Source organism: Barbatula barbatula (genome assembly GCF_947034865.1).
Source record: "Barbatula barbatula genome assembly, chromosome: 20".
Taxonomy (NCBI): Eukaryota; Metazoa; Chordata; class Actinopteri; order Cypriniformes; family Nemacheilidae; genus Barbatula; species Barbatula barbatula.
Window position 1 is genome coordinate 16,231,746 of NC_136783.1, and position 27,317 is coordinate 16,259,062.

Sequence of the window (27,317 nt, forward strand, 5' to 3'; positions counted from 1 at the left end):
CTAAACAAGTCCAAGCTTGCAGATCCTGTGTGGAATGTGAACACATTTGAAGGAGAGAGGTAAAAAATATTGCTGCATGATTGCTGAAAGTACCATTTCTTGAATCTCATGTTTAGTTGAGACACACAGGCACAAACATGAGATGGATATTAGCTGCATTTATGGGACATTTCATCCTCGCCTTTGCATCTCTAAAAGAGACGACTGAGTCTGGAGCATCTGGTTGGACTGGTAAACTTTTAGTGGTTCCCATGGACGGGAGCCACTGGACTGGCGTGAAGGCTGTTGCGGAAGAAATGGGCCGCAGGGGTCACCAAGTTCTGGTGGTCATTCCAGAAGTCAGCGTGAGACTTGGACCTGGAAAACACTTTACGACCAGAACGTTTCCGGTTCCGTATGGACAAGAAGACCTGGATGAGCTCCAAGCTCGGAATGCCGAGGCGAGCAGACAGCTACCTTTACTGGAAAGGATCCCTACCAGAATCAGTAACATGAAAAAATTGGTGAAGCTCCAAACCACAACAGCTGAGAGTCTCCTGTTCAACCAAGAGCTGGTGGACTTCCTGAGAAAACAGAACTTCGATGCCGTTCTCACCAGTCCAGCTGTGCCAACCGGTGCCATACTGGCGTATAATCTCTCTTTACCTGCCGTGTACATGTTACGTGGCTTACCCTGCAGACTGGACTCCACCGCCACAGCCTGCCCAGACCCTCCTTCTTACGTCCCGCGGTTCTTCACAAAAAGCACAGACCGTATGTCTTTCGGTGAACGTGTGTTAAACGTTCTAGTTAGCTGTCTGGAGCCTGTGCTTTGCAAATTGTCATACTGGTCGGTTGAGAATATGGCGTCTCGATTCCTGCAGAGAGATGTAAGTTTGACAGATATCCTGCGAACGGGAGCTATATGGCTGATGAGGTATGATTTCACCCTGGAGTTTCCTAAACCCTTGATGCCCAATATGGTCCTGGTAGCGGGCATTAACTGCGGTGTTAAAACCCCCCTGACTAAGGTGAGTGCAGGAGTGTTTGAGAATAAATGCAAATATAGAAATGTTATATGTTTGTGAAATTATTTGGTAAAATTCCTAATTGGTGCGTTTATTACATCTGGTGACAAAGTGGATGCTTTTAAAGCCCAAATATTGGCTCCCATCTATTTCCAGTGTATAGGCATAGAAATTACAAGAGAGACATTTCTCAAAATATCTTCTTTGTGTTCCCACAGACGAAAGAGTTATATACATGCATGTTCTCAATGATCTAAGGGTGATTTTACTGGACTATGTTGTATTTAGGAGAGTTTTAGTAGTGCTCGGCACTTGGCATGTGTGCATGATCCTGATAAACTACATAGTATTTTTAACGTTATGTGGAATTTATTTTGTCTCTATTAGTCTAGAAAAACTTGCCAAATGAAAGTTATGATGATTATGACACATAATACATTATGAAATAATGACAGAATTTTTATATTGGATGAACTATCCCTTTTAGGTTTAATTTAATAGTTTGTAAAGCATATGACAAACTACAGTGGCGCAAAAAGTGGGTAGCGCTATATGCGGTGCACAGGGGCGCCGCACCATGGGGGGCGCCAACGCGATGGTTTAAAATATTTGAAATAATAAAAGATATATACAGTTTCATAATTTTTTTTCATAAGTTATTGTATATATAAAAAGTTATATACATTTAAGAGGACTAACAGGCTAGGCGGCACCGGTGCCCTCATATTCCATCGTATAATTTATTTAGACATAGATCGGGTAATATCGCGAGTGGGCGGGGCGCCGTGAGTTACGTTAAGTACGCAGTAACGTTAGTGTGAGTTGTCGTTGAAATTTGAATTTGAAAAAGATGGATAAACCAAAAATGCCTTCGGGGGCTAAAAATAGAAATAGAAAGATGGAAAAAGGAGATGGCCTGTCAAGGGATGCGACAGCAATACGTGGATGGTGAAAGGTAACAGGTTAGATTTAAAATGTGACGTCTATTCTTGCAAATACAATATTCATGTTAACAGACTAACGTTAGCTAGCGACCGTGGAATCATGAATAGATTTGCTACCAAACTTGGAGGCTTGCAAATATAAATGTTGACTGGCAAGTGTTTGCTAACTTAATGCAAAATAATGTTGCTGCTGATATCTACATTTAGATTTTGGTTAAACCCTATTGTAGCAATGCCATGCATGACATATCTCAATTTTATTAAAGTAAAATCAGAACTGGTAAATATAAGGTAGCATGCACAATAAATGACTAGAAGCTGAAAAACATTACTTATGCAATAAGGCTGGTTTATCATGGACTTGTTTTTACCATTAGCTTCATGTTAGCTCAGCTGTGCTGTCAGACATACAGGCTGCTTTACATCTGCTGGGTGACATGGAAGCTGGAAGGGCCACATTTCTCTCTCTTTAAAGATCTGTGCTATATGTGTATGTATGTATGTATGTGTGTATGTATATATATCAGCACAGACCTTTAAAGAGAGAGATATGTGACCCTGTAATGACTTTTCTTTATGTATATGTATATGTGTGTGTCATATTTTTACTTTTTAAAATTCCAAATGTTAATGTAATTTCAACAGCAGCACAACCTTACTGCATAATAGTTGTCTTATCTGATGCCATTGGCTGATTTAAACATTTAATTTAGGCTGCTATATTTAACAGCGAGTTCATTTTATTCAGGTGTGAGGATGGTGGATCAGGAAAGACAGGGGAAAGCAACAGGTACATTAGGTGGAAGTATAGAGGGACCTTGATACCAACTTGATACCAACAGATTAATTTCTTAATATTATTAATATGGAAAAGGTGGGGGTGTAATGGTTACAACGATACACTTGTGTCACGTTTCGGTACGGATCGGTACGTTTTAGATACGGCAAAAAGAAAGAAATGGCAGAGAAATTTTCATGAATACATTTTTATATATTTGTGTTCATATACCATATAATTATATAATTATGGCTTCCAGTAGCTGTCTGATATACCTTTAAAATAAACCTTTATTATTTCAAGCCCATACATGATGATGTCCGGCACACTTTTTTATTTAGCAGGGGGGTGGGCGCCAAAACTGTTTCTGCATACCCCCTAACACTGAGTAGTTGCGCCCCTGACAAACTATACAATGACCATTGCTGTTCAGGAATACTGGCATATAGTGTATTATATGAAGATAGTTCAAATGTCAAGAACCTGAAGCACTGTGAGTAATGGTGCTATGTTTACACTGGCATTATTGTAATCATTGCCTTGATATGATTTTCTGCAACATAACATAAGTTGTTTCTATAAAAAATGCAAAAAGGAAATAAGTGTCTTTGTATATGTATGTGTGTAACTATTCAAAAATTACGGTGGCCGAGAAGTGCAAAACAACATTACAAAGAATTAAACACTTTTACAAAGCTCGAGACAAATTTACATTTTGGAAAACATTTGTACCTACCATAAAACACAGTAACATGGGCTAAACACTTTTACCTTGGTCAAAACTAATTAACATTTTAGAAAACAAATTAACAAGACGCAAAACACTTTTACAAGTCCCGAAACAAATTTACAAATGAAAGATTCTTCACGGAAAGGGAATTTACCACATACCGGAAGTGACGCGGAACGGAAGTGATGAGGTGAAAGCGGGTGATAGGTGTTGTTGGTGAGCGCGGGCAATTCGTGTTGTCAATGTGGAGTACATGTCGTGAGTGAAGCTCATGGTGACCGAACATGGACTCTGGCCGAGGGATGTTTTGCCCGTTTTGTGGCAAACACATGAACAGCTTAACGCGGTTTTGCTTTATGTGTGGTCGGTGTTTGGAATTTTTAAAGGATGCGGACCAGACGGAGACATTGGAAAGACAGGGGACTTCTCGACAGCCGGACACAGTGCTAAGCAAAGTAAGTGTAGCAAAACCCTAGCTATATGAGGACATGTGAATAAAAGTCAGTAGTAATGCTAATGATTTTTCCAGCGGCTTCTAACTTTCTATTTTGAAACGGAACTCTGTCCATTTCAGCAGAACAACCCATGCCCGTCATACAAACAGTTCATGGAGATCAGAAGCTCGAAGTCAAAAGAACGACAGTCTTTTATCTATGGGCCAAAAGGAAGATATAGGCCTAAAGAAAGAAAACAAGTCCAGGTAAGTTGTACTGACCAATTTTGCAATGTTCTATATGTATTTGTGTGTGTATATTTATTTTACACATACATTAATTTTTATCTTTGTTATTTTACTAGATAAATGTAGGATTGATGGGTCCACATGGAACTGATTTAAAACCTCTAAGAGGGAAAACACTCCCGTTATTTACAGACCCAGAGGTAGCAGCACCTGATCTACTGAAACAAGCTGTCCAGAAAATGAGAACATTTAACAAGGACATGCACGAAGGACCTTACGTCCTTTTGTTTCCAGACTGCTCAGAGGTGGTCCATGTGCCTGGGTCAGAAAGGTCATTTAAATTGGCAGAATATAAAAAGGAAATAGGAAAGGTATATTCTAGGATTACTTTTATAAAAGAGGTTGATGGATCTCATAATTCAATATTTTTACATATTTAGATACTCTGCTGAAGGATAAATAATGGTTGTTTGATTTATTTTTTTCAGAGTACGATACCTCAGACTCTGATTCTGAAATTGTCATCGCAACAAGAAGCACAGCTGAATTCAATCGAGCTGACACTTTAGTACATCAGTTATTTCTTTATATTTTATATTTATTTAAAACATTTTTGTATGTTTGTTTTTATTAATTTTCATATACCGTAATTTATTAGATGTACATTTAATTTTGAGCATTTTCCTCTCAGTTTTTCGAACCACAAAATCGAAGTACTCCCAAATACAAACTGGAAGATGAAAGGTAGGTGTGCACAAATGGACACAAAGGAACTTTCAGGTGTGCATGGGTTGAAATTATTTCTTTACTTATTGATTGGAAATGATGGGCTACAGTCCTTTCACCTTTTTACCAGGTAAAGTGCAAATTCCCATTTTTTTTCCCATTTAACTCACAAAACTGATAAAACTACTAGCAGATATTTCACTACTTATTCACATACACATTTTACATGCATGTATATTGCTGCACATAAGCTTACCTAAAGGACCCACAGCTGCCTGTGTAAGCTTTACTTAACATCACAGAATAAATCTACTCAAATACAGTTGCTCTTGCAGGTGAATAAACACAAATTAACCAAACCATTAAAAAAAACATGTGAGAATGAAGTGGGGGGTATCTTTCGCACATCATTGTCGATCCTACATAGGTACTATAGGCCTTTTATTGAAGTGGCACGGTCATCCAGAACCAACTAAAAGAACTCGTGTGTTTCGGCATCTAGCCTTTGTCAGGGAGTCAAATAGATGTAACGAGAGAGAATGGGTTTTTTCAAGTGGAAATCAACCAATAGGAAACTTGGCTGTATACATAATGTTTACAGGATTTGACTATTGTAGGCCTGAAGGACACCTGCTGGTTTTAAGATGTTTACAACACCCACTCTAGCCCAGAACACTTTGGACAAGGCTAGATGCCAAAACGCATCAGAGTTCTTTAAATTGGTTCTGTATGACTTGGCCAAACTAGTAGTTTGAGCTTTCTCTTATTTTATACCTTTTCCATTCAAAAAGAAACTCAAACAAACTTAGATTTGAGTCGAGAAAGCGGTCCTATCCACATGTTCTTAAGAAATAATTTATCTTTAAGTTGTTGATGTGATCAGAGAATTCGCTCGGATGAACTTGAAACAACTTGAAAATACCATATGTATAATGCGATTTATAACAAAATAATGTTTTTTTTTATAAATCTTTCTGTTCCCTCTACTACTACTTCATGTTACTCAAAACTATCTTATAGTTTTTATCATGGAGCTAATCATTTTAATATGTTTTATCATGTTTCAGAGATGCACCAGGACAATCATCAACAATTCAGCCAGGACAGGTAATAAGGCAGACTGTGGCAGCATGACATTTCTTGCTTTCAGTGTTGTCATTTCAGACATTTTAATCCGTTTTTCAGATAGTAATATCTGATGCTGAGGATCTGGATCCACCTGAAACAACTCCAGAAAAATATTCTTGCTACAGGTAAGCAAAAACAAAAAGATTAAGACTGACAGAACTAAAATGTATGATGTTTTAACCTGTTATCAATCGGCTGTGCCGTCGGCGGTACACTGCGTGTTTTGCTTGATAACATCGGGAAATACAACAACTTAGAAAAACAAAACCTAAACATATCACATATCTTTACAAAGCTGAGATTCTTGTGATTCGAACGTTTTAAACCATTTTAATATACAATCAACACAGCCAATGCAATCAGAGTCTTTGTCAGACAACCAACCACCAAATAAGCAGCAACAAAACTGAAGAAACTCTCCTATAAAGCCTCCTGGTAGTCCACTGATCCATAACATTCCAACAAAAATGGTATAGGTATACTCTAAATGATCCAGTAAATCTAACACATATATGTCTATAAACTTCAAGGAACACGGTAGTATAATTTTCAAGAAGCCGACAGAGCCATCAAATCTCCGACGCGTTTTGTGGTGTAGCGTCTCTTCACTTGTAAACATTGCAGATGTTTTTATGTCAATATGGCCACTGAACTCTGCCCTTTTGATTGACACCTCATTTGAGCGAATAGGTGCATTTAAGAGGTGACAACAGGCAGCAATAGCCAAGGAGCGCCCAGGATGAAGGATGAGACCCTCCTGTACTTGATTGACAATAGATCGATCCTGTCGCGTCAGAGTTTGCTAATTATGGGCGTATCTGATAGCCAATAGAATTCCGAAAAGATAAATATGCAGCTTCACGGGAAACATTCAAAGTGTAAGTAGAGAGGTCCGTGCGCAAACACGTGTGCGGCTGTGCGTAAATTCTAACAGGGATTCGTGACCGTGCGCAAAAGCTGCTAGGAAAGAGTTTGAGCGTGTAAAGAGTTTTACATTTGGAAAAACTTCTCACTTGAAGAAGTTGTTGAACAATGTACCAGAAGGCATTCAGGGAGACACTCATTGAAGAGCTGGCAGCGGCTGCTGACATACCCGCTCCATCCCCCACTCCACACAGAGCACACCACAAGCCTGTGCATATCAGTGGAGACAGCACCAGAGGCCGTCTGAGGCACTGCCATGCAAAGACTCCTGTAAAATGTTCTTCATGTGAGGTGCCTTCGTGCTTTTTGCCAAGCCGTGATTGTTATAACGAGTGGCATGTTGCCAATAACCTGTAATGTAATTATAACATTTGTAAATAGTTTGGGTTTTTATACATTTATTTAGAGTGTGTTTGTTCTAATATTACAAATGATTTTATTACACTAGCACTTAGTCTATAGTCTCTTTATTTGCACAAAGTATAGTTTCAGTTACTATGTGTCATCCAAATTCACTGTCAATAATTGCTAAGGAATAGAGTAGCCTTTCATTAGAGCCCAGAATTATGACTGTACATTAAAAGCATTCAAGAATAACAGCATTTTATGTGTCAATGGCAAAGGGCCATTTGGAGTCTCCAAGTGGCCATTCTAGAAGGCCACCTAGACATAAACTTAGATAAACATGTGAAAAACACACATTTTCTAAGGTATTGTAATCAAAGTAGCTTGGTAAGGCTTCATGCTGTGATCCCAATGTGTTTTCCAACTAATAGCTCCCAACTATAGTCATATGCAGGCAACTGTTTAAAATTAAAAAGTAGCCAGAATATTTTTTCCCCTCTTTCAGTGTGTTTAAAATTCTATTACTCAATAACAGTAAGATTTGCAGTGATTCTGACTCTTTAGAAACAAACTTCAGAGTCTCACCTTTCAAAAGATACCAAAACCATGCATATACTCAAAATGTTTCAAGTACAGTATGCACTTAACTTTGGGCATGTCTTTTTTAAGCATTTTTGCTAAATTTAACAGGATTGCTAAAGGGTTAACATGGAAATGGTAATTTCCCAACAGTAAATACACAGACCTGTATTCACCAAATGTTGAGCAAGAGGACGAAAAGCCGGTCGCTGTCAATGTGAAGAATTTCCAACACACAGCAATGTAATATGACAGCTTTTGACTATAGCACTCTTAGTTACTAGTAGCTTTTCACTGTACAATAGTTCTGGTATATCTGGAATATCCACAAATGAAGTCACTTTTTGTCATTACAGAGAGGAGACGGACATTACATTACCTGATATCGTAGCCAACCTGTCACTTCCTATTGATCATAAAAAAGTCAGCCGGTTCAACATCTCAAGGGCTAATGTTTGGGATGGGGCAGTCAGAGGTTTCAAGCGTACAACATATTCTGAAACCTGTGACATGCTGGTGAAATTTACTGATGATACTGGTGTTCTGGAAGAGGGAATTGACACTGGTGGTCCAAGACGAGTTTTTAACTCTACTAATGAAACACCTAAAACAACGGCCCATTTTTGATGGACCAGAAGTACTTCGGTTCTTGGTCTACAATGCAAATGGTATGTATATTGGTTAGATGTGTACTATAGGCTACACATAGCCTATAGTACTGTGTCAGTTGTGCATGGAGGTCCAGGACCCCATTTCCTGTCGGAAGATCTTGTACATTATCTTGCAGGCCAGCCTTCATTCAAAGCAACAAATAATTTAATAACTGATGAAGAAATAGGGAAAGCTTTGCAAGAGGTGAGAATAGCATAAGGTTACGGTATGGTAGGGCAGAAGTTTTGAGACAATGTTTACTTCCTATATTACGTGGAGAATTTATTTCATTCATTTATTAAGTCACAAATGGACTCTGGAATTCAAAATAGTCCAGGTATCGGCTGTTTCTAAGGTATATGATGGATGACCCCTAGAGATAAGACTCTGAAAAAGTTGTTGTTAAAGATGCACTTTAAAGTTTAGTTGCAAAAGTTATAATGTTACAGTATGTGAGGATGTTCTTTTCTCAGTTAACATTTTGAAAATGTTTTAGATCCCTTTGTGATTCACTGTTTTAGATTAAGAAACAATAAATACTCATTACTATTTTTTGATTCATTTACTTCACACTTAAAAACAATTAAGCTTTGGGTGACGGATTCATAAATATTGTGTTCAGACAGGCGGCAGTGTTTCACCACTACAAAAAACTCCCTTTTTGGTAATTTCATAGCTGAGCCATTTCTTTTAGTTTCGTGTACAGTCCTGATGCAGACTCCCAGTCCTGGTTTCTGTAACTGATTGTGTTCCATGGCGAAGTTCAAGTACTCCTGCATGTTTGGGTCCCCACAAGGAGTCATTGACAGGCTAGCCTCAGGAAGGGCATCCAGTTCAATTTGAAATCCGCAGTCTCTGGAGCCAAACCTATGTTAAATAGAAAACATAATTGCATTTCTTTTCATTTAAGTTAAAACGTTATATTAATACTTTGATCTGTTTATCACCAATTACCTGTGTGGTAAGTAGTAGAGTTCATTGGGCACTCCTCCTGGACATGCTGCTGTCCTGGAAGGGCGAATCCTCTGACTGTTCCACAGTCTCACACACTCATCCAAGTCCTTCTGAATAACATCACCAAAGCAATATCTCAATAGACACTGATGCTCATGACTCCCGTTGAAGTATCCAGCATCTCTAAGGTCTGCAAATAACTCCATCCAGAACTGAGACCTATAGAAATGGATAAAAATGTTTAGTTATACTTTCAAGTATAGACACATATGTTTGAATAATAAAATCAAAGGTTAGTTGTAATGAAATTTATGGTCTGTGCATCTTTTGGTCATTCGATCAACTACTTTTCCAGACCGGCAGGATTTGTTTTACCTTTTTTTGTTTTTTATCTTTATTGATAGTTTTTCAATACTCGTCCGTGAGGAGAAAATCAAATGACTAAAGATGCATTGACCATTTATGAAGACAACTCACCTTCCCTTTCTAAATATAGACCACCAGGACTCAATACGCTGGTTATTTATAGATGAGCCGTACATGTGGCTGGACGCTCCAGAGTAGTAGTCACTGTGATGGGGGCGTAGGGTACATAGAATTGCAGCCATTATGCCGTTCTCAGTGCCGCAATCAGTCCTCGGTCTCATGGGGATGACACCGAGGTTTCGCACACATGACATTACAAAACTTCAGTCGCTATTAGATTGTTAATGATAATTTTAAATCTAACTTTGTTTTTTATTTTGCCTTGTTGTGCAAGCACTGTCGAGCTTGTGCAGAGGCAGCAGTTTTTGCCAGAGGGGAACTTGAATCCCCTGGTTAGGCCTGGTCTGAGGTCTCCCTCTGCGTTTTTTTTTCTCCTCCAATGGAGTTTTGGGTTCCTCGCCACCGTTTGCATACTGTTTTGCACTGTTTGCCTGGCCGGGGGGGCTGCTAGAATTTGATAGTCTTATTTAATTAACTCTGCATATAGGAATTTATTGTGTGTCTGATATTTGACCTGTGTTTTGACTTCCATAACCTTTTATGATTTACTTATAGTCAATGTTTTCTTGTACAGCTGCTTTGTAACAATGAAAATTGTAACATATAGTTAGGTCCCATCGAGTGATAGGTTCTTCTTGTAAACCTTCTGCGTGCTCTGCTTTCACACCCTCGAGGATTAAGCTCCCGGAGGAAATTCATAACATTATCTCTCTTCACTCGAAGATTGTACTTTTGTTTAAGTACCTGCCACATCGTGCGGTAACCAAATAGTTGTCCAGGTCCACGAAGTTCAGATCTGATGGCGTTACTCACGGCGTTTGGAGAGGAATATTCCTTTCTGCGGTACAACCCGGCTTCGTTCAGTTTACTTTTAAGAGTCCTCAAGCTGATGTTTACAGCGTGTAGACTTGACATCACGTCCACGATAACAGCGTACGAGTGGCCCTCGTTAAAATATTGAACGCAATGATGCAGTACGTCTGGTGTCTCCGTCTGGTCCGCATCCTTTAAAAATTCCAAACACCGACCACACGTAAAGCAAAACCGCGTTAAGCTGTTCATGTGTTTGCCACAAAACGGGCAAAACATCCCTCGGCCAGAGTCCATGTTCGGTCACCATGAGCTTCACTCACGACAGGTACTCCACATTGACAACACGAATTGACCGCGCTCACCAACAACACCTATCACCCGCTTTCACCTCATCACTTCCGTTCCGCGTCACTTCCGGTATGTGGTACATTACCTTTCCGTGAAGAATCTATCATTTGTAAATTTGTTTCGGGACTTGTAAAAGTGTTTTGCGTCTTGTTAATTTGTTTTCTAAAATGTTAATTTGTTTTGACCAAGGTAAAAGTGTTTAGCCCATGTTACTGTGTTTTATGGTAGGTACAAATGTTTTCCAAAATGTAAATTTGACTCGAGCTTTGTAAAAGTGTTTAATTCTTTGTAAAGTTGTTTTGCACTTCTCGGCCACCGTAAAAAATAGTCCCTCCCACACTTAATATCCAGCCAATAACAGGCTCGAAGGCAATCTACAGTACGTGACATCAGTACTCGTTACCTTTTTGATAGTAAGTCCAAAAGCTAAACTACACGTTTAACTATTGCACATAGATGTACAAAGAGGTACCTTGGCACACTGGCAGAAGAGAATCATTTTGGGTTTGAAGATGGACTGCAAAGCAGTTTTATTTCTGGCGGTCTTTATAATCTGTTGTGCAGCGCTGAAACAGACTCATGATGGGAAGAGTTGGACTGGGAAGCTTTTAGTGGTTCCCATGGATGGAAGTCACTGGACAGGTGTGAAAGCCGTTGCAGAAGAAATGGGCCGCAAGGGGCACAAGGTAATCGTTTTGATGCCAGAGGTCAGCATGCGTATGGGTCCGGGTAAACACTACATCACAAAAATGTTTCCTGTGTCCTACAGTCAGGATTTTTTAGATCAAATGAGGGCAGAGAATTCTGATGTCATCACAACCTCGCCGGGTTCCCTCCTGGAGAGCGTAGTTTCAATGGTGGACCAAATGAAGAAGGTATTCAAGCTCCTGACATCTACAGGTGAAAGTCTTTTCAAGAACCAGGAGCTGATAGACTTCATTAGAGAGCAAAACTTTGATGCTGTTTTAACGGATCCCGCCTTACCGATAGGGGCCGTATTGGCGTATAATCTTTCAGTACCAGCAGTGTACATGTTGAGGGGCCTGACGTGTGGCCTTGATGCTTGCCCCAACCCTCCGTCATATAGCCCACGCTTTTTTACGCGATACTTAGACCGCATGACGTTTGGTCAGCGTGTGGTCAACACGCTCATGAGCATGCTGGAAGTGCCGCTCTGTAAATTGATTTTCTGGAACTTTGAGGAAATGACTTCCAGCTTCATTCAGAGAGACGTGAGCGTGATGGAGATCCTGAGCAGTGGAGCTCTCTGGCTGATGCGGTATGATTTTACCCTGGAGTTCCCACGACCATTGATGCCAAACATGGTGCTCATAGGAGGAATAAACTGTGAAGTAAGGAACCCACTGACAAAGGTGAGCGTTTAGTACATTGTAAAAATGCCTTCTTCGTAAAAAAAATATTTTACATAAAATGATGGCAGATTTTGCAACTTTAATAAAAAGTTACATTTTGTGACAAAGTAATTTAAAAGTTCTTCCAGGAAAATGCGACAGGGGTCGCTGTTTCACTAACAAAGTTGCGGCCATGAAGATAAATATCAGCTCGGTTTTGTGAACTACTGGATCAGGATGATGAAGATGATTGTATGAATTTGCGCACGGGTATGCTGCTGGACTTTGGCACTAGTTTTACTAGTGCTTGGCATTTGTATGTATGTGGTCTTGATCAACTACCGCGTGGGGACAAAATGTCCTTATAAAAAAGATCGTAAACAGTAATGCTGGATAACATTACGAGGCAGATGCTCCTGGCAGCGAGCGCGCACATTCTGGGCAGCTGTCGGCAAGCGCGCACACGTCACACAGTCGGTTAAAGCGCCAATACAAACACTGGGAGTGAGAGCAAACGATCGGGCAGCTTTTAAATCAAACTAAATCATGTTCAAAATGTAGAAATGTCTGTGTGATGGTTAACGGATAGTGTTAAAATCATTGTGTTTATGAAAAATCCCAATATGCCAGGAAACCCAATAACAATCCATACTGGGGTATCTTGTTGATTTACTCTTTATAGGAAATACTAAATGATAATGAAAAGAAATCCAAAATGGTTTCTTTAGTTATCTATACTACATCATCAAAGTTTGATCTCAAAACATTTTCCTTTGGACATTTTTGCAATGTCATCATTTGCTAAATAGAACATATGCATCGAAAGCTGCAATTTTATTAGCTGTTTTTTACTCTAATCTTACTTTAATATTTTTGTTTGTATAATAACCTTTAGAGACGAACAACTCGTGAATCATACAAAATTGTTTTTGTCTGTGATGCAAGGGGTCAGGGCTATTCATATACATATTATTTCTTCACTGTGTGTGTGTGTGTGCTGGTATTCATCACCGGGTGGGCATCTAATGTCCCCACAAAGATAGTAATACCAGTAGATTTTGACCTTCTGGGGACATTTAAAAAATAGGAAACAGCACATAAATCATAGAGAATTATATTTATTGAAAATTAAAAATGCTGACAGGTTTGTCTGATTATTAGGTTTAGGTGTTGGGGTAGGGGATAGAATACCATGAGCCTGATATAAAATCAGTGAAAGTCTATTGAATGTCCCCATAAAACATGGAAACCAGTTGATGTGTTCGTGTGCGTGGGCGTGTGTGCGTGCGTGCAAGCGTGCGCGTGTGTGCGTGCGTGCGTGCGTGCATGCAAGTGTGCGTGCGAATGGATATTGGACGGCTGTCATTGTCTGTGCAGGCAGTAAATCGAGTTCCCCAGGACTTGAAGCGTTTGTATTAGATAGTTTATAATATTAATAATAATCTTATACATTTATAGTAAAGATGAATTATTTTCAAAGACCTTGAGGCAGTCACAGTATGTGATGTAAAACGTTGAACACAATATATGAATTGTGATCTTAGCTACAGTTTCAATTGAGTTAATGAGCGATTCATTCTTTTAAATAAGAACAATATGGGAACTATAACAATTCACTCCAATCCTAAAATGTTATGAAATACAGTAGATCAAATACATGAGGTTTATTATTTCTCTTCACGGGCAAAATATGCTGTGTGTAAAACAAACAGTGAATGTTTCTAGAAAGCAGGTCAGGTTATCTCTTCAGCACGGTCAGATGGGAAGGAAAGGAGCAACGAGCTTCTCACGCGAGCTGGGTTCCAGGGGAAGTGGGGGGTGCAGATGGGAGTTGTTTTTTCTCTCCAGGGTGAATGATGACAGAATTTCTGGCTCAACCACCCCCCTCAAAAAGTTTTGTTTCTTTTTAAGGAAAGTTGAACGTTTGAAAAAAGTTCTCTTTATGTATTTTTTTATAAGAAAAATGTATTGATACCAACTGTTGTTTCCTTGTGTTGGAATTTGTGCAACAGTGCTGCTGTGCTTTCAGGAAATGTTTTTCTTTCAAAAAATCTGGAAGATTCACATTAACATCAACTTTTATTCCTCCTCCCCCCTTTCACTCTCTTGTTCCTCTGTCGCACGCGACAGTCTAAACACAGCCTACTTTCCTGTGGGAGGAGCTTTCTCTCCTTTTCTTTCGGTGCTCGTGTATAGTCTTAGGCAGACCCAGTTATGTTGAAGGAGGACTGGTTGTGGGGGCTGGTATCAGGGCTGCTGCTGCTCTGGCTGGGTGCCTTGGTGGGGCCTGCTCAGGGTGGCCGGGTGCTGGTCATGCCTGTTGAAGGCAGCCACTGGCTCAGCATGAAGGTGCTGGCGACCGAACTGGCCAAGAGAGGTCACGACATCCTTGTCCTGGTACCCGAGACCAACCTCTTGATCAGGAGTTCTGAGCTTTTTCGGACAGAGACCTTCCCGGTGCAGATCTCCAAGGAGCAGCTGTCCACCAGTTTAAATGGATTTCAGAATGAGGTATTCACACGTAGCCCTGCGTTCTTTGACCTTTTTGTCCAAGTGGAGAGATTGCTGAACTTCACGGGAACGCAGGTGCAAGGATGCGAGTCGCTGCTTTATAATGAACCTTTGATGGAGAAACTTAAAGAGGAGAATTTCGAGTTGGTACTTACGGATCCCTTTCTGCCGTGTGGGACTATAATCGCTGCTAAACTTGGTCTCCCTGCTGTCTACTTCCTACGCGGAATGCCGTGCGGCCTTGATATGTTGGCTTCACAATGTCCTTCTCCTCCATCGTATGTACCTCGGTTTCACTCCGGCAGCACTGATAGTATGACTTTCGGTGAGCGCGTCAAGAATTTTTTCATGAGTGGCATGGAGTTGTGCCTGTGTAAAATTATGTATGCCAGTTTCGATGAACTTGCAGCGAGGTACCTGGATGCAGATGTGACGTACCAGGAGCTCATTGGGCGGGGAGCTGTCTGGTTGCTTAGATACGATTTCACTTTTGAGTATCCCAGACCTCTCATGCCAAATATGTTTTTCATTGGAGGCATCAACTGTGCTAAGAACTCCAAACTTACAGCAGTAAGTCAGCAGAAGAGCTTTTAGATCTGTTATTGCAAAATGCACTTTTATACTTAGGGTCTTTTATATTTTGGAAATGTGATGCTTTTGCTTTTAGGGTTTAAAAAATATCTATTCTTTCTGAAGGTGTAAAGAAGACTATTCTATGTGTTTTGTCACCCTTAAGGCTGTAAGTGCAGGTCATTTGGGTTTCTTGGTGCTTTGCCCTAACACAAGATGTTTACCGACATATAAACATAACCAGTGGTAATCTGATTCTTCCCTCCAGGGAATTGAAGATAACACCGTACCTTTGCTTTACTCTTTGCTATGCAACGCCCTCCCCACATTCTACGCCTCATGCTTTCCTTTCCTTTTTGTGTTTTTTACTTGCAAGCCTCCCTTCCTTCCCTGAGGACAATATGTTTTTTTGCCGGCAATATAATCAGATTTTACATTTAGAATATTTTTTTAATGTGTGCAGTGCACAATGGACAGTAGGTTTGGATTTTGGGAACTTTACACTAGATTGCTTCCTTATAATTAAATGTTACAGAGTACGAAACTTCTGTAATTTTACTACATTTATTAAAGGAATGACTAAAAAAGATGAATTAGCAAAATAATGATACTAAAAAAGCTCGAAAGCATATTTTACATATTTTTATGTAGAGGGCATGTCTGGTTGGAGAAGATTTGTTTGCTATAAAGTATAAGGAAGCATCTAACATAGCGTGCTCAAATGGAGGAGTGGTGATCTCATCCAATGAGAGCGAGGAAGATGTAATGCTTATGCAATAATGAAGCCAATGATAATAGTATAATAACATAATGGACAGATTATAAGTAATTGGGTGTCAAAATACAATTCTAAATTTAAAGACATATTCACACAATAACCCTTTTCCATGCAATGTTTTTGTAAAAGTTTATTGTTCATGTCTGATCAGAAATCAAGTCTTGTGTATCTTGTCTTTTCTTTGCTTGTTTTGTGCAGGAGGTGCAGGAGTTTGTGGAAGGTTCAGGAGAACATGGTATTGTCGTTTTCACCCTGGGTTCTCTCATCGCCTCAATGCCAAAAGAAAAAGCAGAGGTCTTCTTCAAGGCTTTCAGTATGATCCCACAGAGAGTGAGAAATGATTTAAAATGTAATAATGATGCCATATATGTTAAGATGGAGCGGTTAAAATACATGTATTTACGAGGGTTGGTAAGCGAGCAGTGCCTCCCGTGCAAGCGGTGTGGTGCGTGACCTGAGCCCATTCTCAGATCTTCAGTCAAGGATGTGTGGGTTTATGAGCCCAGTACGGCCAATTCTTTTCCTAGCATGTTGATGTGTAAAATTAAGTGAAGGCTGTAGACAGAGCTTGCTGGAGAGGAAGAGAAACATCTGGCTCCCATTAAAGTTATCATGGGAGGAGGTGTGATAGTATTTCACTAAGAGCAAACAACAGCTTTCACTGTCACTTTTTAAATGTCCTATATAACTAAAACATAATATGTCAATATAATAAATTATCTATTGTATATTTAAAATATGTTGAATAATGAACATTGTTAATTAATTATGATACTTTGAATAATATTAAACGAATTTCATACATTTAAAAACAAGCACTTGGTTTCAATATATGGAGATGTATTATTTAACATTAAAAAAAATTCCACTATATTCTCATGTATGTATGATTGGTAACTGCGGACTCTTCCCAGGTCCTGTGGCGATATACGGGGGAGATTCCTGAGAATGTCCCGAAAAATGTTAAGCTGATGAAGTGGCTTCCACAGAATGATTTGCTTGGTGAGTTTTCCGGGTTTACGTTACCAGACACTTTTATCCAAAGCGACTTAAATATGAGAAAGCATTCTTCAACATTGTCATAGAGCTAAACCACAAACTAGATAGCTAAACAGTAAAACAGGTGTGACCAGTGTGAGAGAGCGACTTACACTTTGAAAAAAAGACCAAAATAACCCAAAGGTTTTGACCATATTTGACCCAACAATGGAAAAAATCTGCATTTTGTAAAATTCATCGTCTTCATTCACTTACATCTCTAAATGGTGAGTAAATCACAAAGTCCAGCTCCCTCAACACAAAGATCATAAACTGAGAACACAGAAACAGCTTTTTTAAACAAACAGTGTAAAGTCTAATTGTCTGGCATTCCAGTTATCATTGCTGTTAAGTGGAGGGCAAAATCCATTTAGACTCATAATAGCTAATCCTATTAACTGCAGTTGTATTGGCAGAGAACCAAGTATGTTGCAAGATGAACTATGGCATGCAAACAGTATGCTACTATACATATTTAAATTATTTTAATGTTGGCTCTATGACCATGCCCTAAACCTCTCAAGATGTCGAACAGCATCAAACGATTTCTATAAGTGACTTTAGTTCTTGCTATTTCTGAAAGGTCATCCCAAAGCAAGAGCCTTCATCACTCACGGTGGAACGCATGGTATCTATGAGGGCATCTGTAATGGTGTTCCCATGGTCATGCTTCCACTTTTTGGTGACCAGAGTGACAACGTGCACCGCGTGGCAACTCGAGGGGTGGGTGTGATTCTCGACATTCATGAAATCACTGCGGAATCACTGGTTGATGCACTCAACAAAGTGATTACAAACAGCAGGTGAGACTTTAAAACCAATAACAGAACCAAACGTTCACGTTTCTCCACTTTAGCTATTTGTCATCTCTCATGCTATGTTTTGCAGTTATAAGGAAAAAATGAAGAAGCTCTCGGCTATACACAACGACCGCCCCATACAGCCCCTGGATCTTGCAGTCTTCTGGACAGAGTTTGTTATGAGACACAAAGGAGCGGATCACCTGAGACCTGCTGCTCATGACCTAAACTGGTTACAGTATCACAGTCTGGATGTGATTGGCTTTCTTCTCTGTGTTGTGTTGATTGTAACACTCGTGATGTTGAAATGCTGCGCGTTGTGCTGGAGGAAATGTTGCCGGAAAGCACAGAAGAGGAAGGCAGAGTAAACACAGTGAATGTAATACTGATGCTTGTGATCACTTCATGTTCAACTTTTATGACCTTTTCGTTGATTTCTCATTGATTTCGTTCATTTCATAATAACAATGCCAAACCTGATTTCTTCCTAACACTGAGCCAGCAAATTTCTAAAGCTGAAGTTTTGTAAACCAGGATCACATTTCACTACTGTCAAGAAGTTTCAGTCAACATGCCAGTAAGGGTTTACATTTTTTATGTTAGCGTCAACCGCTTTCAGATCACATTTTAGCTATAGTTTATAGTCACAGGCATTGGTCATTTATTCCATACATTCTACGTTACGCTACAATTGCAGGGATAATTTAACCGAATCAACAGGACGGTGTCCTTTAACAGGCATGACAATTAAATAATAAAATACAATTTTAATTTGTTTATTTATAAATACTATTACACTGGTGCATTTGAATTTGACTTGAGACAAGTTAGACGCTGTAAAATTCATCAGCTCTTCATATTCACATGCTACTGCTACCTGGGATCAAATCTGTATTGCATCAGTGTTGGGCTGCCAAAATCCTTTGCACAGTAATGTTAAGAGAGTCTTTTGTTTTCAAAAGGGTTGCTGGGAAACAGGAATGTGTTAAATCCTCTAACTAGGAGGTACAATTTAAATCTTGAATGACTTAACCTCTAATGGAACGGACTAAAGTGAACTTAAAAAGCTTCTTCAGTTTTTATTCTATTCTATTATTTTTGTTACAATTAGAGCACTGAGTTCCCTCAATCTTTTTCTCAGACCGTCTTTTGTTTAATTATCGCTTGAAATTAAGGTTTCACCTGAAATTTCTGTCAAAATGTAGTTACTGTATACTTTACTGTTTTCTTATTCTGTGACATTATCTGATGTTTTTTTCTATACGTTATGCACATTTACCTGAAAAAGGTTTTATCTACAAAGTTAAATGGAATGCAAAAACTTTGAAGCATAATATCTCAAAACTGCTCAGAATGCAGATAGAAGAATGAAGTGTGCTCTTTATGCTTATTAATACTAATAACATGCTGTGATAGCCATGAATCTTTTTTTAATGAAAGAAAATTTACATTTTTAGCTGCTTATGCTTTGAAAAACTACACTTGCTAAACTGGAAGAATAAAATAGAACAATGTAAATAAAGCTGAACGTTTTCATTAAAAAACACTTGTGATTATAGGCTAATGCCTGAATGGTTTCATTTCCAAACAAAACCTTATGGTTGGTTCATTATCATATATGGGTAGTCTTATTTTAAATTTATTTAATTTCCTATTACTGTAAAAAGCTTAACCTGATGGGTGGAACAAAAAACTGAATAACACTGGACATGCTTTACTCTCAAGAGTAAATTAATTCAGTTAATGCTCTCCATAATGTTCAAAAAGGGATTATTCTTCTCAATGTTTTAAAAACACTAAAAATACAATAATGCAGTCAACACATCAGAGATTCAGTTTTCTGCATCTTTATTTTTCTTCATAGAATAGCAATTACCATTGATTCTGTGTATTTTATATAAAGATGGATTAAGCTTTTATATGTAAAAAAACATGTGAATAAAGATGCATAAACAAGTTATTGATTATTAACTAATTTTAAGATTGATTATATGTTTTCATAACTTATTATATTATCATATATTATTTTAGGTGGTGTGGTGAAGTAATAGGGTTAAAGTATAAAATACTTATATATTTTCTATACGAATACATATTAATGCATACTACTGCTTGAAGAGAAAGAAATTCACATGAGCTACTGAACTACAGCAATTTTTGCATTAGTTATAGTAATAAATGTGGCTGTATTAACAAACCTAATAGCTGCCGACTTTTTCAGCTACATATGAAGCTAACAAATGTCTTGTATCAAATAAAATAATAAAACCATTTGGATTACTTTACAAAAGAATGCATAACTGTGTGTTCACATAGAGCGCGAATGAGGCGTCAAAAACGCGCTATTCGCGAGTAGAAAATGTTTTTACAACTTACCAGATTCTCCGACCTCCTCACTCACTTTCTTCCAAGCAAGATCCTTTTTTTCCTATTTTTATAAAAATATGAACACCTATCATATAGCTCCGGGTAAATTCGGGCATTTCGAGCCGCCTCATTCGCGCCGCAAGCGCGTCTTTGCATTGATTTAACATGTAAATCACTCGCGCTTGACGCCTCATTCGCGCTCTATGTGAACACACAGTAAAAGTTAATTCACATGTCTTGATAATCAGTCATGACAACATTCATAAAGCGGCATTAATAAATAAGTAAATAATATAATAAATATAATAATATTCAAATATGTGTTAATATGGCAGTATTAAGCTGTGCTTAGCTTATATATCAACGACATGGACATCTAATTGCATTGTCACATATTTCATTCACAAATCTAATAAGGAGCGAAAGATAGAAATAAAAATGTTAAATGTACAGTTTATTGCGTAGTGTGTGTGAAAGTTGAGGCATATACGTTTTCCCAGGATTCTGCTGATTGTGACTATACACGCCATTGTTCACCTCTGTCATAACATCCAATATCTGCCTCCTCCTGCATATGAAGAAAAATATATATTAATTACACAAAGTTCATATAAGTGGTTGGCAGGTTATATACAGAATCATGGAGCTAAATTTAACACTTTTTAAGACCTTTTGCAAGACTCTTTCTATATATTTTAAAACCTCATCGCCACTTTTCTGATTAAATCGGTTACATTGGCCACACTTTAACTTACTATATAATGATTGTAAGATAGCACAACTCAGCAGTCTTAGTTTGTAATAGCTCCTTATTAATTAAACATCATTTAGAGGGGTGGAATGAATTGAGTGACTAACCCAATGCAAGGTTTATTAGAAAGAGAAACAAGGCAACGCTAAACGCCTTTTGACACACCTCGTGGTTATATCCAGAGATGGCCCTCAGCCAAAGTTACAACTCTTTATCCTCCTACCATGTTGTTTGACAACCAGGTGTAAATGGACCTCCCACTATTCGCCTACCTACTCAATGATTAAGTTCAGGCGAACTTTAGCATGTGACCTCTTTGGACTAGCGATACACGGAAGTGAAAATTCTTGGCCGAAGCCAAATAAAAAGGAAACATTTGGCCGAATACCGAACACAGCTTTTCTCATGTCTTCTATTTATTAAGCCAATTTTTCACTATTGCATAAACTAAATTGTCAAAATTAGCTTTTTATATTTGATCTTGCTTCTATATAATACAATACAACTTAAAATAAAATTGAGCAAAACATGATTGATGCTGGTTTGCGCTGGTTTAAGATAGTCATGTGCTGGTTTAAGATGGCCATGTGCCGGTCAAACCAGCATCAAAACATACCTAACCAAGCATATGCTGTTTTTTCCACAAAATTTAACAAAAATAGAGCCCTCTCCCTTCTTGAATAGCCTATATTAGGCCTATAACTGACGTCTGTAAGAATGTACTGTACAACAAGTGTCCTGCAACATTATAAGCTAAAACTATGAATAAATGAAAACTGTTGGATTATTATTGGACTTTCCGTGGCGTGTCCTTCTCTGACATTTTAAAAATGCTCCACAAACTGCCGACCGCGGCATTAATAAAGTACGCCTCTCTCTCTCTCTATGCAAATTAATCATATCACATGTCACGCTTTCTTTCGCCATTTTCAGTTTCCAAACATGCGGTGCATCCCTTTTTTGTATCGCTATACAAAATATAATACCTTGAAAAATGGAAATTAAGCCTTTGTAATACTTTTTAAGACCCTCCAGACACCCTGGGTTGGGAATATGTATCTATGCGTCCCTACCCCTCATGTCCTCTCAGTAGAGAAGAGCTTAATGCCTGCAGGTAAATGGAATGGTGGCCCGAACACTCCAGAAGCTTCTCCTCTGTTATGCACATGCACCAAAGCATATCTGCAGAGACTGGAATTCCATTGGCACCCGAAGCATAGCAAGTCGATGGCCAATCCGCCTCAAGGCATTCATCAGGCATTGAGGGGCTTTCCTGGACCTCTGTAGTCTGGTAGATCTGGGTGAAGAAGAGTTTAGGTTTGCCGCTCAGCGAGGGACATTGGACTGGGTTGAAAATGTGTTTGAGATCCTCCAGCCTGATGCCAGAGCGGTGGGAGTCATTGGCTAACAGGCGAGTATCCGTTCCCCTGCTAATGAGGCAGCAGACGAAGCTGCTGACCCCCTGGAGATGCCTATGGCGGGCCAGGTCTTCCAGGACCTTCTGGGTTTCTTTCAAACACAGGTGAGAGTGAAAGATGACTGTGAAACCCAGACGTTTGAATGTCTGATTCAACAACTCTGAAAAGAAAATAGATGTATTTCCTGTGAATTGTAATTTATTGAAAACAGATTGACTAAAGCACTCCTTCAGACTTCTGATTTCTAGAAAGTCTTTGGGAATTTCTTCAACTTATTGACTACTGTATACCACGTCACGCTCACTTTGAACTGACCGCATGGTACTTTCTGTTTTTTTCTTCACACACTTTCTCTTTCTCCAATACTTTCACTTTAGAACACCATCAAACACTTACCTCCATCAAAGCCAACACAGTCAATGAGAACGCACACACCCTTCCTCTCAGGATTCATTTGATACTCCTCCACTCCAGTCTTGCATACATACAGAGCGTGGGGAAACTACGTATTATAACCTGCCCATCATGAATTTGATGGTGGGAAACAAAAAGCAAGGCTTGATATGTACAGTACCTGTTCATGTTGGGTCCCCGTTTCAGGCACGGAAAGCTTCACATTTTGAAACTCTAGAAAAACACACAGTAATATGTAAATGTTATTCACAAAGTCTGAAACAGTCCAATATCTAACATTAAATACATTTAACAACACACAAAAACACTTACTATGAGCAAAACATTGTGGTTGTCTCACTGGATTAGGAGGATACTGACGGCACACTTGCACAAACTGAAATGGAAGAAATTAAAATAAATGAGTACACAATAATCATCATTTAACATTTATTTGATATATATAAATAACAGGCATGTCTTACTTTAGAGCAGTTTTGCTTTGGAACTTTAGGGGCTGCACATGGTTCATTCTGACCTGAAGAAATTATACATTTGTGTTATTTTATATACAAGATTATTACGCTCGTTCTAAAACTCATTGAGCGGTAAGGATAACAAATATTTTAATAAATAAAATATGAGTATGACTGGAACTAAGAAAACAATTTACGAATGAAATGATGACTGGGGAACTAGAAATCGCTTATAAATAAGTGATTAAAAGACAAAAAACTCCAAAGACTAACTTTTTGAAATGCATGTTTTAATGTTTCAGATATCTTGTTGCAGCATTTCATAAATGAAACTTGACTAACATGTTTGTTTAAAATGGCTGCAACCATTTTTCCAATGTAAAGTTCATTCATACTGTGTGGTTTTATTCAAATATGCATTTGGATTCATTTGGTCGATGCTTTTCAATTTACTGTACAGTACATTCAAGGTAAAAAAATATATATATTTAAGTATTGTACATTAAAAATGAAACCCTTGCTGTTAATATTGTCAGTGCCATGCTTCGTCTTGAGTTTACAGTCTAGAGGTCTTTCTCAAGACTGACCTTTATTCTGGTAGGCCTGAATTCTTTTGACAAGGTCGATTCTGCGAATGTTTCTGAGACAATGTATAACCAGGTCTAGCTTATCACAAGAAACTTCATCCAACTTCTCCAATTCCACCACCACATCTAGAAAACTCTGTTAGAAATGAAAATGCAAACTGCTTTCACATGCCAAAAATAATGTATTCATAAAAAAAGGAAAACAAAATGTCTACTTACAGTTGCTTTTTTCACTCTTTCTTTGGGAAGTGTGCTGTTCAGTAGAAATATAAGAGCTTGTAAATCCTCTTCTGCCAGGTTGTCACTTACATTAACCATCAGAACCCTAGATATAAAAAAATATTTTTAGGTGGGTAAAAAGATGAGGAAGGACTACCTATTTCCTTTAGTATTGTTTATACACAACATGTCAAATATGCTGAATCACCTGTAATCCGAGAGGATGCCTCCCTTCAGTAGAATACCTTCCACCTCTTGTCTGTTGGTACCGAGGACATTCTTCAAGATATCAAATCGCTTGAGTCGAAACATTAACTCCATCAGTAATGCATCACCTGCATGGGGCTGGCATGTCTGATTCTGTTTAGCAAAATCCAGCAGAGCTCCTCTCAAATCCTCCACACAGCTGTTGGTGAACAAATCTGTACACAGGTACTGCAGGGTCCTACACTCTTCTTGACTGAGAGATGCTGTCACATTGTTAACCAATATAGAAAATCCATCCGCCATTTCACTGTATGATTCTGTATACTGTAGATTCTGTATGTTGTAGCTTACAGCTTGAGCAAAACAAGCAGTCATTTTAAAAGGTTTTACAAATTTTTAACGCCTTTCTTTTTTTAATCTTATATAAATTGAAGTCAGGGCAATATTCGTCTTTACAATAGAGAGGAGCCCATTGTAGCTTCATCACATTTCCGTATAACAGCCTCTCTGGATTTAACCCTGCAAATATCAAACAGACAAAAAACATATTTGTACAGTGAATGAGGACATGGGAAGAACCGGTAATGAGAAGAACTGCTAAGAGATTTTATTACCTTTATTATGCATTGATGGGAGGGCCAAAAGCTCTGGTCATAGTCCCTGTATAGAGGCTTTTCTGTGGAAATGCTAAACACAGAAAATGAAAACCACACGTAAGGCCTCTGATAAAAAAACACCGACAGGAAATCCCCAAAAACTTTTTAAATTTTAATTTCTGTTAGGGTAACAGGGTTGTCAGCTTGGATTTTTTTTCATAGTTTGGAAATAAAAAAACGAACAGATTCTGTTACTCGAGGTTGGTTTACTTTTGAGTTTTTGGTTGCAGAACAGCTGTTTTGAGTAAGGCTAACCCTGGGTTAAGCGCGTGCACCACGACTATAAAAATACCATCAATGGAGCTCCGATGTTACGATTCACCATGGCAACGGCACCACAAAGCAACATGGCGGCAGAAAGCACTTGAGAGTGAGGCACACTTTCCGCTCTGCATACAGTTTTACATTTACTGATGTGCTGAAAATGAGTTAAGTTTAAATAAATTAATAAATGTACCAATTAACATGTCAATTTAACATTAAATGAATGAAACAACAGAAATAATAATAAAAAATCTTGTGTTCTCGCTCGCCATCAGTGCTCTAGTTATGCGAATGAGACATCATTGTGTATAGGACACCTGTGCAAAGTAAGGCTGATCGCTGGTTCGAACCCTGCTCTTAGCAGATTTGAGTTGGAAAAGTAATTGTTTATTACCTTATCGCTTCATTTCTGTATGTCACTATCTATAAATTCTTTATTTACACACTTTATTAAGTCTTTGTGGTGAGCAGGGCGGGACGAGAGCCGCGAGGAAAGGTGCGAGACCGGTGCATGCACAGCTTTCGTCTTGTCTCATCATCCATAGAAAATGATGCTCTGATGTATTACACGTACGATTGGCTGCTGTTACTCATGTAAGGATGGACGAGATATATTTTGATATATCTAATTCACTGTAAAGAAAAACAGTACAGGGAAATGACAAAATTCCACTCGCTCCTAAATTGATCTCCTGAAATCTAAGTACATCCCTGTGTAATGCAGCGTCTTCATGTTCTGAATCCTCTATAAAAGCAAATATGATATTGAAGTCACCGAGTTGGTCTCTGTGTGAGCGAAAGTGTGCCATGAATGGCTCTATTAATGAATGAATGAGTTACACCACTTGCGCTTTAAAAGAGGAAGGAGATCGAAATAAACTGGGATAGAAAATTAAACCTGCTCCCAACCAAGAAAGTTACTATGGCTACTGACTTAAGTGACCTCTCTTTTAGAAACGGGCTTGAGTTATCCTCGGTTTTGACATACCTCGCATTCTGAAACGAAAACCCAGAGTTTCCCTCATTTCAGGATTAATATACTCAGAGTTTTCACTAAACCTCCTGTCCCATGTTTTGTGAACAGGTATATGATCATTCAAAACATTGTAATGGTTTTAATAAATGACAGAAATCATTATGAATAATCAGCCAAAACCAATTCCTTTAAACCATCCAAATGCGAAGGCTTTTTAGCAGGGAAGTATAGCCAACTAAATGCGAAAGTTAAAGGGGAATCCCACAAAATTGCCGCAGTGACTTGATGAGGCAACCAGGTGTGAAATACCATTCTCATTCATATAATAGTGCGTGGGTGTGTTCAGCATATTACGACATCGATTACATCGCGTATTTTGACGACACAACACGCTTTCAGATATATACAATCGTGGTTAAGTTTGAAAGCACAAATTGAGGCGCTATGGCCTATCACCGCCGGTTAAACACATATCTGTTAAACATACTGGACGCAAGCACGTCCATTTATTGAGACAAGTGATCTCAAACCACGTGCAACCATAGTTTTTTAATAGTTACGACGAGTTGACAGTATACCGAGACGAAAACAACCAATCTGCGGAAGACAGCAAATATAGTTTATTCTACGTAAAAAGGGGAAAAGACGTGAAAAAGTTATACCCCGCGTAAATACGTAGGGCGTAGTATTTACCTTTAACACTGTGTGGTTCCATCTTCGGTGGTCGTTGATCTTAAAGAAAACGAAAGTATGTACGTGGACGAGATATGGAATCTATAGCTCCTCCTCCTTCAAAGAGAGAACGCCCCTTTTTAAAGAGAACGCGTGTCTGAAACCCCCCTTAGTGCTATAAACTTAA

At 38.6% G+C, this 27,317-nt stretch overlaps 3 protein-coding genes across 5 annotated transcripts; 2 read left to right on the forward strand and 1 right to left on the reverse strand.

Moving 5' to 3' along the window:
• On the forward strand, window positions 1-20,104 carry ugt1b1 (UDP glucuronosyltransferase 1 family, polypeptide B1). Its single transcript, XM_079483807.1, has 8 exons — window positions 1-1,010; window positions 10,972-11,164; window positions 11,552-12,468; window positions 14,650-15,528; window positions 16,505-16,636; window positions 17,221-17,308; window positions 17,928-18,147; window positions 18,233-20,104. The coding sequence occupies exons 1-8, from the start codon at window positions 138-140 to the stop codon at window positions 18,510-18,512; spliced, it is 3,582 nt and encodes a 1,193-aa protein (XP_079339933.1). The 5' UTR covers window positions 1-137; the 3' UTR covers window positions 18,513-20,104.
• Window positions 3,627-9,141, forward strand: LOC306909434 (uncharacterized protein). 2 transcript variants are annotated; one of them, XM_079483127.1, is made up of 9 exons: window positions 3,627-3,914; window positions 4,034-4,159; window positions 4,258-4,542; window positions 4,630-4,709; window positions 4,833-4,885; window positions 5,935-5,974; window positions 6,053-6,120; window positions 7,997-8,086; window positions 8,200-9,141. In XM_079483127.1, exons 1-7 carry the CDS (start codon window positions 3,744-3,746, stop codon window positions 6,054-6,056), a joined length of 759 nt encoding a protein of 252 aa, XP_079339253.1. In that variant the 5' UTR covers window positions 3,627-3,743; the 3' UTR covers window positions 6,057-6,120; window positions 7,997-8,086; window positions 8,200-9,141. The 2 variants fall into 2 exon arrangements, with proteins under 2 accessions (XP_079339253.1, XP_079339254.1); XM_079483128.1 differs by having other exon boundaries at window positions 4,258-4,512.
• On the reverse strand, window positions 19,978-27,289 carry cflara (CASP8 and FADD-like apoptosis regulator a). 2 transcript variants are annotated; one of them, XM_079483125.1, is made up of 12 exons: window positions 27,152-27,289; window positions 25,177-25,249; window positions 24,564-25,081; window positions 24,356-24,461; window positions 24,137-24,272; window positions 23,559-23,611; window positions 23,407-23,470; window positions 23,255-23,307; window positions 23,077-23,155; window positions 22,336-22,840; window positions 20,973-21,079; window positions 19,978-20,444 (listed from the first exon to the last, which is right to left on the reverse strand). In XM_079483125.1, the coding sequence occupies exons 3-12, from the start codon at window positions 24,935-24,937 to the stop codon at window positions 20,422-20,424; spliced, it is 1,500 nt and encodes a 499-aa protein (XP_079339251.1). In that variant the 5' UTR covers window positions 24,938-25,081; window positions 25,177-25,249; window positions 27,152-27,289; the 3' UTR covers window positions 19,978-20,421. The 2 variants fall into 2 exon arrangements, with proteins under 2 accessions (XP_079339251.1, XP_079339252.1); XM_079483126.1 differs by lacking the exon at window positions 19,978-20,444 and having other exon boundaries at window positions 20,816-21,079.
• Window positions 27,290-27,317: the final 28 nt, after the last annotated feature.

Bases quoted from the DNA above. Each gene is read 5' to 3' on its own strand.
- ugt1b1 (XM_079483807.1), top strand. From the start codon at position 138: ATGAGATGGATATTAGCTGCATTTATGGGACATTTCATCCTCGCCTTT. The intron at 15,529-16,504 runs GTAAGTCAGCAG...TGTTTTGTGCAG, and splicing joins AGAACTCCAAACTTACAGCA to GAGGTGCAGGAGTTTGTGGA. The intron at 18,148-18,232 runs GTGAGACTTTAA...TATGTTTTGCAG, and splicing joins AAAGTGATTACAAACAGCAG to TTATAAGGAAAAAATGAAGA.
- LOC306909434 (XM_079483127.1), top strand. From the start codon at position 3,744: ATGGACTCTGGCCGAGGGATGTTTTGCCCGTTTTGTGGCAAACACATG. The intron at 4,160-4,257 runs GTAAGTTGTACT...TTATTTTACTAG, and splicing joins AAGAAAGAAAACAAGTCCAG to ATAAATGTAGGATTGATGGG. The intron at 4,886-5,934 runs GTAGGTGTGCAC...ATCATGTTTCAG, and splicing joins TACAAACTGGAAGATGAAAG to AGATGCACCAGGACAATCAT.
- cflara (XM_079483125.1), bottom strand. From the start codon at position 24,937: ATGACTGCTTGTTTTGCTCAAGCTGTAAGCTACAACATACAGAATCTA. The intron at 24,273-24,355 runs GTAAGTAGACAT...CATTTCTAACAG, and splicing joins AAAGAGTGAAAAAAGCAACT to AGTTTTCTAGATGTGGTGGT. The intron at 23,156-23,254 runs GTACTGTACATA...TATGTATGCAAG, and splicing joins CGGGGACCCAACATGAACAG to ACTGGAGTGGAGGAGTATCA.